Source organism: Anser brachyrhynchus (genome assembly GCF_964034855.1).
Source record: "Anser brachyrhynchus genome assembly, chromosome: Z".
In the NCBI taxonomy this organism is placed as follows: Eukaryota; Metazoa; Chordata; class Aves; order Anseriformes; family Anatidae; genus Anser; species Anser brachyrhynchus.
In genome coordinates this window covers 12038399-12053607 of record NC_137697.1, presented here as the reverse complement: position 1 = coordinate 12053607, position 15209 = coordinate 12038399, and the positions used below count along the sequence as shown (strand labels likewise).

Genomic DNA, 15209 nt, shown 5'->3' with positions numbered 1-15209 from the left:
TCAGCTTAAGGTCACAAATACAACTAGACTAAATAGTGCTCTATACCTTTCCCCACTACTGAATTACCAGTGTTGAATTATTTATTATAAAATTAAGCACAAGCATCAAGAGTCAGTTGAGTGTAAAACATAACCCCAAGGGCATAGCCTGGCATTTCAATCAATGGGCCTTTACATCTACTTTTGCAGATATATTTTCCATATAGAGTGTAGAAATGGCCTTTAGTCAGAGTTGGATCAAGCACATAGCATCCCAAATGATATTTACAAAGAATGTCTTTTGAAATCAATTTGTTGAATGTAACATGTCTAAAAAGTCATAATTGTATTTCATTGTTTAAAGTGTATGGAGAGACAGATGCACCAAAAGAGGCATTGTGCACTGTCTTAAAAGTGAAAATTTAGCTCAGGTAGGAAAATTTAGATCCTACAGTTCATAATCTCTGTTTAGTTGCTGCTCCAAGGCATAAACCTAACAATTCTGGATTGACCTAGAGAATGAACCTAAAAAACCCTTGTCATTTTTATAACTGTTATTTTGCCCTGCAGTCTAGCCTGAACTTCCACTGTTGTGCTGAATGCTGCTTTCAGTCTGCTTTCAGTGATTGCCATACACGTGCAGCTATTTCAGTCTTGCTACGGTGGTTGTTAAATATTCCAGGCTCCACACAACTCGCTTAGTACAAGTGTCATTTCATATAGCCCAAGGCATGATGCAAATCAGAATTTGAAGATTAAACTCAAACTAACTGTATGATAACAAGCATTTCTAGTGCTTGAGGTGCAAAAGAAGAAGTATCTGGATCAACTCAGTGATAAAAGATTTTATTATTTTCTTCAGGACATCCTAAGAATTTTTTTCCCCTCCTGTGGTGGTTAAATTCTGGTAATTTTTAAAAGTTCGTTTTTATGTAAGCTGAACCTAGAAGTCAAGTTGAACTAAAAATCACAGCTGAAGAAGTATTACATCCCAATTACCAGAAGGCAGAAGAGATAACTTAGTGCACTCCATGACAGCAGTTCAACAGATTTTTTATTCGTTTAGTTAAACTATGTATGCACTATTAACTTAATATGACAGGCCTCAAATGCTATTAAGCAAGTGTGTTGGTAAGACTGGAACAGTTTTTCTGTCTCAGACTCAGAAATCAGAACCAGCAATATCAATTTAAAGCATACACTCCATTATAAGTGTGAGGAAAGAATAGGCAGCTTCCTGCTTCACACATGGCAATCAAGAGACTCATTAATAAAGTGTGAGTAAAAACTGAGATAAAACATGTGAACTCAAACTTCTTGAGCAATTTCTTATTCTTTGTGAGCAAAATTTTGCTAAAATATTAAAGCCAGTTAATCTGTGGTTACATTTCAGCCACTGTCAGGGACATTGTCAGTTCTTTAGGGAAAAATTCAATGTTTCCATGGTATTGAGAAAAGGCTATAAAAATAATATAGGAAGAAATTAAGAGTTTTCAGAAGTGAATCAGAATTTATTATTAAGCATATTTTTGAAGTGTGTGGAAATTATGAACAGTATTACTGAAAAAAAAAAAAAGATAAAAAGTATAATCTGAAACTGAAATTAAACTGAGTAGTAAACAAAAAGTGTTATCTATAAAGTATTTCCTGATTTCCTATTATGTGGAATAATAATATAGAAAAGGTTAGTCCTCAAAGGATTTTTTTGTTTCTCCTTTGCAGTAATCTCATGTCTCTCAAGTCATTTTTTGGAAATCTTTTATCCAAAGTTTGCACCTCTTGGTGGTTATGCCGAATATTCAGGTACATACTTAGGAGTCTAAACAAAGTGACCAGATTTTCAAATGTGTTTTATAGCTGCAAATCCTGCTCGTTTATGGATGGTGAATGTTTGGTGATAACCAGGCTACTAATATTTAGACACTTGAGTAGTGTGTTTAAAAGCCTAACTTTTAAACGCTTGCAAGTGTTTGAATACATTTGTTATGAACATTGTCTTAGTAAGGCATCCATTCAGACAGTCAGATATGACTGAGATGTATAGCACACCTGTACTGTGAAACCAAGCTGAATCCATCTGAGGTCTTCACTTCTTCTGCCCTGCTGGACGATCTGCAGATGGGCAAATAAGTGGTGTTACCTTTCTGTGCTCCAGTTCCTTTCTTAAAAAAAAAAAAAAAAAAAAAAACACATTTTCCACATCTCCTAAGACTTTTAGGAAGGATTAAATCATTAATGTAGGCACTGTACTTTTTGATTACAAAAAGAAATTGTGTTAAAAATATGACTTACTACTTGTTGTTTCCATGTATCATGATCAGTTCCTCGTGGAAAAATATAAAACATTAAGTATCACTTCAGTCCAAAGGTTAGTTTAACTACTAGTTTTAACAAAGAGCCCTCCCCCTTCAAATGTAGAGATGTCAATACATTACCATGAACAAATGTTACTGTTTACTTACAGTGTAGGCTTTAGGTATTTAATTTTTTTTTTTAATTAATTTATTTTTTTAACCAAACACATATTTCCATGGTAATTTTCTTTCCAAAAAAGAAAACAGGTTTTATTTACTGAAGCTTGATTAGAATATGCAGAGCTATTGAAAGGTTATTTCAACACACACAAGGTTTTTCTTAGGATTTTTTTTTTTTCTTTGTAATACAGAATTATCACAGTTATTAGAATGGGCTACCTAACTATTAGACTATATAAGCAATAACTATTGGGCTATATAAGCAAAAGAAGAGCAATAAAATGCCACAATTAATTGTTGGCATGATGGAAATGCTAATATCATGTTACCACATTAAGCAATCCAGATAATATCCATAACATGTTCCTGCACTTTTAATAATACTTACTGATCCTCATGCTAAGCTGCAGAGGAGATATTACTTGAGTGAAAAGTTGTCAGAAGTGTTGGAAGATGTTGGTGTCAGATGCTGCCTGTTACAAACATTTCCCTTACTAGATGTGGTTTCTCATATAATTTTCAAGAAGTTCTTGTTCTTACACTGTGTGATCATTACTGCAAAGGCATTCTAATAACAAAGAGGCAGATGCTGCTTGCTTTGAAGGAAAAATGAGTTAGTCAATCATAGACTGCAAGGTAGCATAGTCCTTGCAAAACCCAAACCCATCAGAAGACCTCAATGATTCATCAAGGCACTTTAGCGCTCCAGCTACTTAGTTTGAATTTTAGTCTTCCTTTGTCATCCTTTAGTCTTTGTTTCTTTCTGTATCCTCATTCTAATGGCTCATTTGGGAAACTTTACTGAGTCATCACACAGTTTCACAGGGTAGGCAGGAAGTAATATATCCATAAGAGATAGGCAACATCCCTGAAATTCTGGAATAAATACATATACAAATCCATTCACCTGCATATTATTTTTTCAGTACACATTACCCGATTAAATGGTGTGAAGGTTCTAAAATTTGAAATAAAAATGTACCAGCAAAAAATGCCTTAAAATCATGAAAATTCTATATCAAGACAGGCACTTCACAGATCATACCATCTCTGCAATCTGAATTGATGCCAAAAACTGGGCTTCATACAAGACACAGAGTGATCATTTTTATGCAGCTATGATCACAGGATACTTGTGCAATCTGTCATCTTGCCTAAGCGTAGGCAAGTTACAAGTGGTTACAGAGGTAGGAGAAGGATGCAGGAGTCTTTAAGTCTGTGCAAGTGCCATTTCATGGACTTTGGGCAGTTTCACAGAACCAGATCTTTCCCTGCTTATCACAAACACTTAGGTGCATGTTTTCAGAAAAGTCCTCTAGCTAAACATAGAAATGAAGATGTTTGTGCTCAGCTTAGCTCTGGTTGTGACCCATTTTTATAAAGCACTCATATCCTCTTTCAGTACAGTTAAGTGGGAAGCTTGAGGCAGTATGAAAATGCTATGGGGGGAAACTGAGATGGCCTTTGATTTTCACCCAGCCATAATGTACAGGTAGTATAACTTGCTTTTCCGGAGCAACAGAAAATTCCTGGTGAAGTTATGCTCTCTGTGGAAAATATGTATTATTTCTGTCTGGTCTTCTAGAGTTTTGCAGAAAAATATTCAGAAAAAAGCAGGGGAAATCCTGCTTTGCCTGACAAAACCTCTGTGACTTTTCACGTGATCAGGACTTTATCTGCTCTTTGAACATTTAATAAAATAACCATGTGAGTATAGTGTAACCTGAAAGAAACTCAGAGTTAGTTAGTATTCCAAATCAGCAGTACTCCTTGTTATTTGTTTCAGTTCTTCTGAATAAAATTACTTCAGTCCCACCACGTACTCTCTTGATTGGTATCTTGCTATTGAAAGTGTAGCTATTAAAACAGCTGTAACATAAATACTTTTCTAAACAATACAAATTTGTAATGGCAACACTTTTCTGTTTATTCCTGTTTACATATTCTCCTAAATATCAGTTTAATCTTCTCAGTTATGACAGGAACTAGATGGTGTTTGGATAAGACATAGTATTTTAAATAATGCTAGAAGCATATGTTTCCAAAGTGTATCAAGCTGGGCTTTGAAATATGTTCTCTTAAAATGCCCTAGCTTGACACAATGTTTTGCACACAAATTTAATGCCTGATCTATGTTTCTGCTATGTAGGTTTTGCATTTGGGGATGCAAAAATGTGCAATCATTTTCAAAAAAAGACAAACTCCCACTAACAGAAAATGACCTTAACGTGCTCTCCGTATTTGTACTTGCATTTATGTGCAGTGTGGGTACTTAATTGCTGCTTTCATTTTAGCTATACAGAAGGATACAATAATTCCCTCTTGCATACATGAATTCTTTTGGAGTTTCAGTTTTGACGATGCGTGGTTTGTAAAGGCAGAGAGGAGGGTCATGATTATACAAGCTGATCTCAAGCTGCAGTGCCTGGGGGTGCATTGCTGTGTCATCAATGAGATGAGAGACTGAGATGGTGGAAGAAGAGGATAGTTTACATTGTGAAAACAGACAGGAAGCCTAACTGGAACAGCCAGTGTTGCTGCTGATCTGCAGTTTTATTATTTGATCCAATAATAACGTCTAATAATTTTTGCAGTCCATCAGTGTTGCTGGTGATGTCTCTTCACATACCTGGGGAATACCAATTGGTCTTCATCCTTTGGGTTGTTTTGCTGCCTTTTCTTCACACATACAATGGTTCAGGCTGTCTGCCTCTAGCAATCTGATGTTTTTAGCAATACAGGCTCTGATTTCATTTGTCTATACAGTTAAATGATCATTTCTGCTTAAAATTCCATGAAATACCAACAGAACATTCTTCATCTTCTAAACTGAACACCTGAATGGTGACATTTTAAGTTTATTGAAATAAATCGTATTTACTCTAAGTTAACTGACTTCTGGAATAAGTAAAGAATATGCCTATATTTCTAATTTGGAAGTGCTTCAAAAGCAATGCAGAAGAAAAGTGCTAAATACAATGTTTTTTCTCCATTCTATTTGGCAACAGATTGTTGCTGTTCATGCCAGCCAGTCCTGTACAACAAACATGCCCGTGACAAACTTGAAAATGTCTGTGTTGTTTTTGAAAGTCTATATACATATATTAGGTTTTACTGTAAGAGACCATGCAGATGCATATTTTTTTTTCACGAATGGAAAAATCCAAATATTAGTTTGATCTAACCTTAGCTACTACAGGTGTTTCAGGATTCTCTGTATTTTAGGAAAATTACCTGTGATTAGAAGCAATGAGATACTTCTATGTCATTTTGCATGGCAAACTGGTATTTACAGTGCAGAAGTCCAAACAGATGTAAAATTATTTATATTGCTTCTTCACTCAGATTGTGTTGGTTTTAAGAAAACAAGAAATGCAGAAGTGAAGCTATTCTGAATGAGTCATTGAATTGATATCTCCCACAACTTTGTGAATATTTAGACACGCTATTAGCAGACATGCAATGGTTTCACTACCTTTACCAAGCTTCCCGTCATTTATTTATTTATTTATTTATATGTGTGTGTGTGACATTTGCTCAACTGAAGGAAGTTACGGGCTTTAAGAAAGTACTTTAGTTGGTGACTACTAATCCAAATTAAGCACTTTTTACCAGATTATGTAACCATGGCATGCAGCCAAGTGTCACATGTGTCAGTACAACTCTGTGCCTAAAATTCATGTCCCCAAATTAGTGGACCTTACTGAAAGTTCTCTACCTCCTTAGAAGTTCAGGATGATGCTTCTTTGTGTTGATAAGAAGTGAATAATTTGCATTTCTGATTTGCATCACAACAATCATCTCTAATTTTTGTCTACAGATTTTCCATATGACATATGATCTGGCCAGTGCTGTGGTGAGAATCTTTAATCTGATTGGTATGATGTTACTGCTTTGCCACTGGGATGGTTGTCTTCAGTTTTTAGTACCATTGCTCCAGGATTTCCCACCAGATTGCTGGGTGTCCCTAAACGGTATGGTTGTAAGTATTGTTCATTTTTCATTGTGCTTTCTAAACTTTATTTATCTAAATAGTTAACATCAGGCTTAAGTGTAAAAATACATGCCCAATAATACACTGCTATGCAACTTATTCAAAGTTATTTTATGGTTTTGCTTGCTAGTTGATGAAGGTTAGTTTTGTAGCCCTCATCACTGACAAAATTATACTGACCCCTTGTCAGTAAATGAAACAGAAAATATTTTCAGTTTTGAGGGCATTTAATTTATTAATCCTCAATCCTCAAAAAAGCCACCAAAAGAGATTTAGTAACACTCAGTTCACCAGTGCTTTCAGCTTAGGTTCTAGTTTCATGATGCTCCAGAAAGTATATAGTCTATTTTGATTTCATCTAAAGTTGTTCTCAGTTTGTTTTGTAAATAACTTCTGGGTCATGTTATTAAACCCATTACCAAGTTGTTCCAAATGTAAACAGGATTTTTTGCTAAGTAAAATAAAGGAAATACAGATTTACTTCTGTGGTACTTTTGTGTGTGTGAACAGACAGTTGAAGACATGGAATTTGTCCATGAGAATTTATAAGGAAGGGTAATGATACTCTGCTTGTTTGACTTGTGCCATAAAGATCAGTGGCTATGAAGAATTAAATGTTTTTTAAGTCAGATGAAGAATCAGGTAGACCTTTTTCTTTGGAGGTACACTGAATAAGTTGTTGAAATGTGCCTGTAACAAACAGAAAAAGTCCCAAGCAACTGTCTCATTGACCTCCTGAAAACATGCATCTCTCCACTTACTACAACTTTATAATACATAAAAAGACATCTTTACTGTAGATGGGCAACTTGCCCAGTGCCACATATTTCTGTTGTAGAAACATAACAGTATTTATTCCTTTAGGAAAGTGATACTGCACTTTACTGTGGGAGCTTGGTGACTAACATTGTCAATCATACAGACAAGCATTTGGAGTCATTGAATGACAATCTTTAATGATAAGCAGCACGTTTGCTGACACCTCATTGTGCAGCTTTTCTAAAAAAAAAAAAAAGAAAAAAAAAGCGACATATCTTCAAAAATGGAATTGCTACAATAAAAGTAGGTCACCAGGATGCTGACTGGTACGTCTTTTCATTCTGCTGCATCCTGGCTTCTGCTTCATAATATCTTTCATTCAGTTTCAGAAAGGGTACATTTTCTACCAGCTTGCTAAAAACCTAGATAAAAATCATGCTAGAGAGTGAAAGGGAGTAAGCCTTGGATTATGGCTAATTGAAGTATTTACTTTTTAAAGGTACACTTGCAGGAACAGTTAGCTATTAAATTCTCACTCTTATATAAGAGCTACATTTCACCTTAGAAAGCTGTGCATATGCTTAGGGAGATCTTTCTGCTTGCCCACACTCTTTTCTTATAGAAACAATATGGTCTCCTTAGTGGCCACATATTCTCGGAAAGATCTTTTTTGAAAGTTGCACTTCCCGCCCACCCCCCCCCCCCCCCCCCCCCCCCGCAACTGAATCTGTTGCTATTAATGAATACTGTGGTTCAGTCTGAACTGGTGGTGATGGCCATGAAGAGCCAATATTGTCAGGAAGAAGAAGTCTTTAGCTAGCTCCATCTAATATACCTTTCTGTCAATACATTCTCTTTTACTCACAGATTTTACTCAGAGATTTCATGACAGTAGTTTGTAAAGACAACTGTAAATGCATTTGGAGTTTGGTTCAAACTTCTGAGTGAGAGAACTCTGAAATGCAACTGCTCAGAAAAAGGCAAAATTGCCCATCTTTGAGTTTCAATATTCATTTGAGTAAGTGAAGTTTTGTGTGGGCAATTCCAGGGGTTCACACTGTTGCTTCACTATATGTTCCTCAAAATAATATCACATGGGATAATCTCAGGCTAATGTACCAACTTAGCTCTGAAGTAGAATTTTAATGGTTACCAGTGGCGATTATTGGCTGGAAGACTAACTCAGGAATGCACTTAGTCAGAAGTGCACTTAGCCAGAAGATGTTAGGTTTCTAATATACAGCACAACCAGTGGTCAGTTGTAACCCAAAGCATTTACAGATAACTGGATGATAAAGGAAGTAAGGATGCCACAAGGATGACATGCTGCTTCCTCAATCTACACAGCCCAGCATATTCTTCCAGCTCACGGTTGCTTCAGGTTGCAGAATACAAGAACTTCTAAAAGCTTTCCTCTGAAATTATTCTCTTATGTAAGAGCTGATATATGAAAGGTTCAAATTCTACAGCAAGCTCACATTTTACTTTGGAAGTACCAGAAAGTGAACATGGGTTAAATTTAATGTCAGAAAGCACTAGGATGATGACATCAAGCTACATGTTGCTTACTGTTGCCCTGAACAATGAGACTGGACAAAATAAAAGAAAAACAAGCCAGTAGACTATGAAATGAAGTGGAAAGCCCCCTCTGTAAAAGGGAAGAAGGTGGTCATTGGCTGGTACTGCATCAACCTGCACCTGAAGTAGTTCATATCAAATTGGGATGTTATCCTCACTAATAATAATGAACTCAGGTTAGGTGTTTACACTTAAATTGGCCTTCTGGGCCAATTCTTAACATTGGTCTTCCTGTTGTTATGAAAAGAAAGCGTGAGCTGGTATCTTCCTTTAATTTTTCCAAATGTGATCCCACTTGCCCACTTTCTTATCTTCACTGGCATTTCATTGCAGTTTGTAATGCTTCGTTACTGTTGGCCAGCAGGATCTTATGTTCTTCCACAATATTTATGTATTTCTCACCAAAAATAAGAAAAATGGTAAATATAATATAAAGGTGAACAGGTGCTCTTTTTTCCTCATCACTACAAGTAATTTTCCAGCCAATCCATTCTGGAAAATGTAACAGTCAGTTATTTCTGCAAGGCTCTATGGTTCTCCAATGTAGTTCCTAGATTTTTTTACACTAGTACTGTGTGTTTCATGCCTAAACAACGTCTTCTCTGAAGAAGTTTCACAAAGTTTCCTAATGGTACTGCTTAATTTTGCATTGGCTCAGGAAACCTATTATCTGTGTTTCCTTGCGTTATTTATCCTCAGCTTTCTGATCTGCATTGCCTCAGACTAGTGTACTTCCATAATGACTCATAGACCAAACAGATTTATCATACCTCAGAGTCAGAGCCAGTAGTTCTTTAGAGAATTAGGAGTAAAACTTTCAACAGAGTCCATGGGAGGCACAAAAACAGAAAGCTGCAGAGATCCTCTCCTATAATCAGTCTGTAAAACCCCCGATTCTTCATTTTGTATTTGCTTTTACCTGAAGTGAATTACAAAAAAACCTGTGTGAAAGTCCCAAATGATGAGCAGTTATGGCCAGGTTTTATATGGGACAGAGTTTCTAAGCAAGTAGACATAAGAAATGACATTTTTGCCACTGATGCCATCTGGCCATTTAAACACAACATGCCTGCAATAAAGCATCCTTTGCAGTAAATGAGTTTTTGTTTTATTGAAAGTTTGCTCTTGCTTTTCCTATCACCTATGGCAAAATCTGAAAGGCATGTTAGTCCTTGAGTAACAGTGTCTGAAGGTCCACAACCTCTGTTTACTTGTCTATATTTGCAATAATCAGATGTATGGTTAGGACATGTGGTCCTTTAAGCAAGGTATTTACATGAGATTGCTATATTTTTCATGTATAAAGTTGCTTTAGTCAAATCAAAATCTATCAGAGAAGTATAGAATTTAACTTGAAGGCTGAGTGTTTTAAAAGCCAAAAGTAACTGTAAAGTTTTTGGAAAGGGCTTGCTTTGCTGGCATTTCTCATGGCAGTCAGCCAAGTTTGCTCAGCAAGAATGCTTCAGGTACTCTGGTTTCTTTGTTTTGGCATCTTCTTACTGTCCTTGCCATTGAATTGCTTTAAACTTGGTTGTTGTCTGTTTAGGTTTTAGATTTGGAGAAGAGGGATTTTGCATTATATTAACCCCCCCCTTGTGTTGTATCATTTGCTCAGGAGCAAGGAAAATCAGAAGTTAAACTTAAGATCCTCATCTCTGGTAGTATTACCATTGAAGTGAAAAGAATTTGGAAATTTCTTCTGTAGAATCTGTAGGTCCTTCCCATTACAAAATGAACGGTTTAAATGAATGCTTAATAGGGAAATTCATAAATGCAGGAAATGGTCATGAATTCTAATGCTCTGAGAATTATTCTAACATATATATATATATATAATATACACAAAAACTATTTAGTAATAACACATAGAACTAATTATCAGCATTTCTTCTTAATTAACACCATTTTCAATTATTCAGTTTTCAGTAATACTTCAGTAAGATCTCTGTTTTACTTAGTGGAGCTTAAGGAATGGATTGCAGTCACTTGATGAGTGACTGTATTCAGCATTCAGTTTTCTTTTTGATAATGTATCAGTTTATCACCTTCAGCCCTGTGGTTAGCCGTTAGGAGAGATAATTTTCTCATGATTTTTTTCTGCATTTGATCATTATGTGGTAATTATCATTTAGTGTTTCACAAATATTATGAGTAACTTTTTATTATGTGGCAAGATGTTGTGGAGCCATGTTCAAAGCACAGATTCCTCTGACTTCATTTGCAGTGACAAGTAATAAATACATGTATAAATCAAATCCCACGATCTTAACTTGGGTGCCTAGTAAACATGGAACATATGGGAATCATCTGAATACTGGAGGCACTTAGGATCTCATGAGGTATAATACTACACTAATGTATTTTATAGTTATATATTTATGTATGTCTATTGATTTAGTTATAGCAAATGTTTCTAGGAACAGTTAAAAGATTGAAATTACCATTCTGAGATTGACTCTGATTAAAATATTAATGAAGTAGGAATTGCCCAATTCAGATAAATTCTCTGTTTACAATATAATTTGGAAATATGATAATACTAATAGTAACATTATGTAACTGACATTCTTAGGACTAAGTTACCCATGTTTTGGGAATGTAAATTGAATAATAATACTCTTCTAGCATGTGCCATTTTTCAGTACTCAGTTATTGCTCTCTCTTACACACAGCCCTGACCCAGTTTTTGAGGTCAGCCCACTTTCTGCCATATCAAGATGATGGGATAATGCTACTGCTTGTATCCTGTGCCAGTGGGTGAAACAGGTCATAAAATCCAGCGTTAGGCCTAAAAATATATTAGCTCAGGTGAATACATTAGTTAATGTGATTTGACTCTATGAGAAACTACAGAGGAAAATGTTGTAGACATGCAGTGCTAAATGACAAGGTATGCTTAATGTAGACTGAAGCCATGTGTTAACTGCAGTACCAAAGTTTTACACCAAGCTAGAAAGTACCAGAGAAATGGGGTAGCTGAGGACACTGTTGATTTAACTTAGAGTGCCACGATCAATGAAGAAGAAAGCAAATCACATTCTCATTTTTATAACAATGGCTGAGGCTTTGGGAAGATCACTTAGGTTTTGGCATATATATATATATATTTTTTTTTTTAAATGTTCTCTAATAGGTTAGGAGGTCATCCATCTTTGCTGGGTTAGAACACCCATACTAAAGGAAGTAATAATAACTTTTTGTTCTTACCTTCTTGCCTTGGTGTAATATCTATAATTTTGCTTATGTCTTTAGTACTTTTGGACTGTGTATTTTTGACAGTAGATTTCTGTCAAAAAAAAAAAAAGTTTTCCTGTGCCTCATATTTGTTTAAAAAATTTCATTGTTTCTATTTTGTTCATTGTCTTAGTTCCTGCTGACAGTAAATTGATTCTGAGTAATAGGCAAGTTACTGTGGTCCAACCCAGCATCTGCACTATACGCTTTAAAAGTTCTTTCCATCATGGCTGCTGTTTCTTGACCAGTTATATTATCTTCATCTTTCAAGTGGTGTTTGTTTGTAGCAGAAGTGCACTGGTTTACAATTTCAGATTCTGTGAAACTGAAGCCTCACTGGTTTGCTAACCTAAAATGACTTACGACATTGATGGGTTCCCAGGTTATCACCTGGAGCTCGTTGTGCTAATATCATGAGCTAATTGAAAAGTAGAACCTTCACATTTTGAAAATAAAGGTGCAAAATAATTTACAGGCTGGCCTAAAGCTTCATAAAAATTGAATACTAGTGCAAGTATGCATGTTATCCATGAATACTTGGACTGCAACTGAGACAAAACTAAAAGTAGTCCTTCAGAAGAGGTTCCCTGAGCAACACCCCCTTCTCACCCCCCATCTTTGGAAACTGTTTAGCATTATGAACTCAACTACTGTACTTTATTGTCACTGAAATACTTTAAACTCAATGTTGAGGTATGGTAGTGATAGTTATTTTAGTAGATACTGAAATTCAGTGCTACAGAGCAAGGATCTAAATTAGGACCTATGTTTTTAAGTGCTAACAATGTGCTACTGATGTATTAACAGGTTCTAAAGAGGATGACTTCTGTAATGATTTAGTTGGCTACCTAATGTGCTTCTGTTTCATTCAGATAGAAAGCTGGTCTTATACAGGATAAGAACAATGAAACAGTTAGTTAAAAGAAGCATGCAAAGTCAAATTGATGAACCTAATAGATACCAACTTATTTCCACACTTTTTCTTCATTGTCATGAAAGCTAGTAGGAAGTTATCCAGATGAGGATTCAAGGAGAGATTTACCCATTTATCATCAAGATTTAAGTCCCATGTTTTCCCCTATGAAAATCAGCCCAACTCATGAGTGTTAATTCTGTAGTATATTGTAATGGGATTTGTGATAAATTGTATATTAGGAAATATTTTATTGAAGCCTTCATTTTGAAAAAATACAAGAAACAGTATGCAATATGGTTAACTCTATTGTTGCATTCAGTAGACATTCTAGGGAAAAATAATAAACATCATAATGCATGCTTTAGCCATTTCTTTTTTTCTTTAAAAAAAATAAAAATAAAAATAAATGAACTAAAGCAGAAATGTAAGTTGGACCAGTCATATTTTAGAAGCTTGTACCTGACATGTGACCCAGAATACATATTCAGGCAGAATTATATGCACCTTATAGTTAAATGCAGCTTCTATATTGTAAAAGAGTGCACTCCCTTTGTTTCAGGGTGGCAGGATCAGGCTACTTTGCCTTGTCTGTACAAATTTGACAATAAGTGTTTATCTCCATGTGGTAGTATTCCAGGTTGAACAAACATATCATTGTGTAAAGATTATTCTGAAGTAGCCCTTCATGGGATGCTGGAATATCCAAACACTGAACACTTGGGATATCTATGCCAGAGAAGTTTTCCCAGAATAAATCCAGATGTAGATAAAACCAGATGAATATCATTTATATACATCTGCTCTTCAGCATTTTTTTCCATGTAAATCTATGTTAATATGCACACTGTAACTTCTTGATCTTTGTGTTTTAAGATTGTGTAAAGATAACTGGCTTTGCGCAAGCTTTGTATTATTGCCAAGGGGTCATTTTCAGATGTATTACAATCAGGTTTTCTCAAGAGTACTAATTTTGCTGCTTCTAACTGAGCATTTTTGCCATAACAGATTTAAACTTCCTATACTTGACTATTCAGCACTTGACTCATTCTGATAACAAAAGTACATCTGGACAGAAGTCCCCACTGAGATGCAATTAGAGAGAAATAAAAATTGGCCACCTGAAATTGTGGCATTTAGAATGCCTACATTTTACCTTATTTAGAAAAGTCAAACTGTTCTAAAGTTCTAGCTCATGTAATTCTGAACTAAAGCACTTTCATGCATCAGACACTTGAGATTTAGTCACTTGTCCACATATCACTTTTTATAATTTTTGTAATTTAGAGTTGTTTTTTTTTTTTTTTTTTTTTTTCTCTCTCTTGTGTAGGAGGAACAGCAATCTTAGTATTAAAAAATTGCTGAGTATCTGTTTTAAGGAAGTACTATAAAACTGCCAGAAAATATTATTGAAATTACCTTGGTATCTTCTTTCTCTTTGTTTTAAATGGCTGGATTTTATTTTAAAAGTTTATGACCATCTCATGTGTGCAGTATTGGAGCAGAGAGAGATGGATACTGTCAGGTCTACTTCATTATCACAATTTTACCTAAATTTTGCAATACTGCTAATACAGTACTGTCAGATAAATGCTTTGAAGCAATCTCTTCCATAATCATCAAGCTAAGATATTCTTTGTCATTTGAATGAGACAAGAAAATTGTTTCCATGTTCTTCACAGACGACTCATGTACCTTTTCCAGTTCATCTCATGTATCATTTGAATCTAAGATGCCTTAATCTGTAATAAAGAAAAATCTGTAAGCAAGAATAGAGAATGTAATTTTGTATTGTATTTCCTTAAAATATTTTTGTTATTTTTCAGTATTTTTGAGCAAAAACACAATATGTTGTATTATTTCATCTTTTGTATTTGGAGGAGGATGAAGTTAGCTTGTGTTTGAGGGTAGCCTAGCACTTAGACAGTAGTATATATTATCAAAAATTATTATCTAGATTGATATAGGCAGAAAGAACTTTGCATGATACTTTTTCAACAGCTTTCTGTTTGGAAGTGTTATTTCTGAGCAGAGTCTATTCAGACTAGTAGTTCAGTTTTACAGAACGTGCCTGAGTAAAAGACATCACCAATTTTTCATCATCCTTGGCAGTAATCCCCAATATCTCTCTGCTTATCCCTAATAGTAAAAATAGATAAGTTAGATAGTAAAAATAGGAAAGTTATGCCAAATTTAAACTCCATTAAATGTTGCTTTTAAAACATTGACAGAATGATATATCTGGGAGTTTGTGATATAATTTGAACAGCCTTTTACA

At 35.1% G+C, this 15209-nt stretch overlaps 1 protein-coding gene across 2 annotated transcripts in view; it reads left to right on the top strand.

Annotated features, from left to right (window-relative positions):
- The window catches only part of HCN1 (hyperpolarization activated cyclic nucleotide gated potassium channel 1), a 205417-nt gene that overhangs the window by 103417 nt on the left and 86791 nt on the right, over window positions 1-15209 (top strand). For both annotated transcript variants that reach the window (XM_080573171.1, XM_080573170.1), the window contains exon 3: window positions 6274-6435. In XM_080573171.1, the coding sequence (XP_080429297.1) occupies window positions 6274-6435 (162 nt within the window). The remainder of the gene's footprint in view (window positions 1-6273; window positions 6436-15209) is intronic.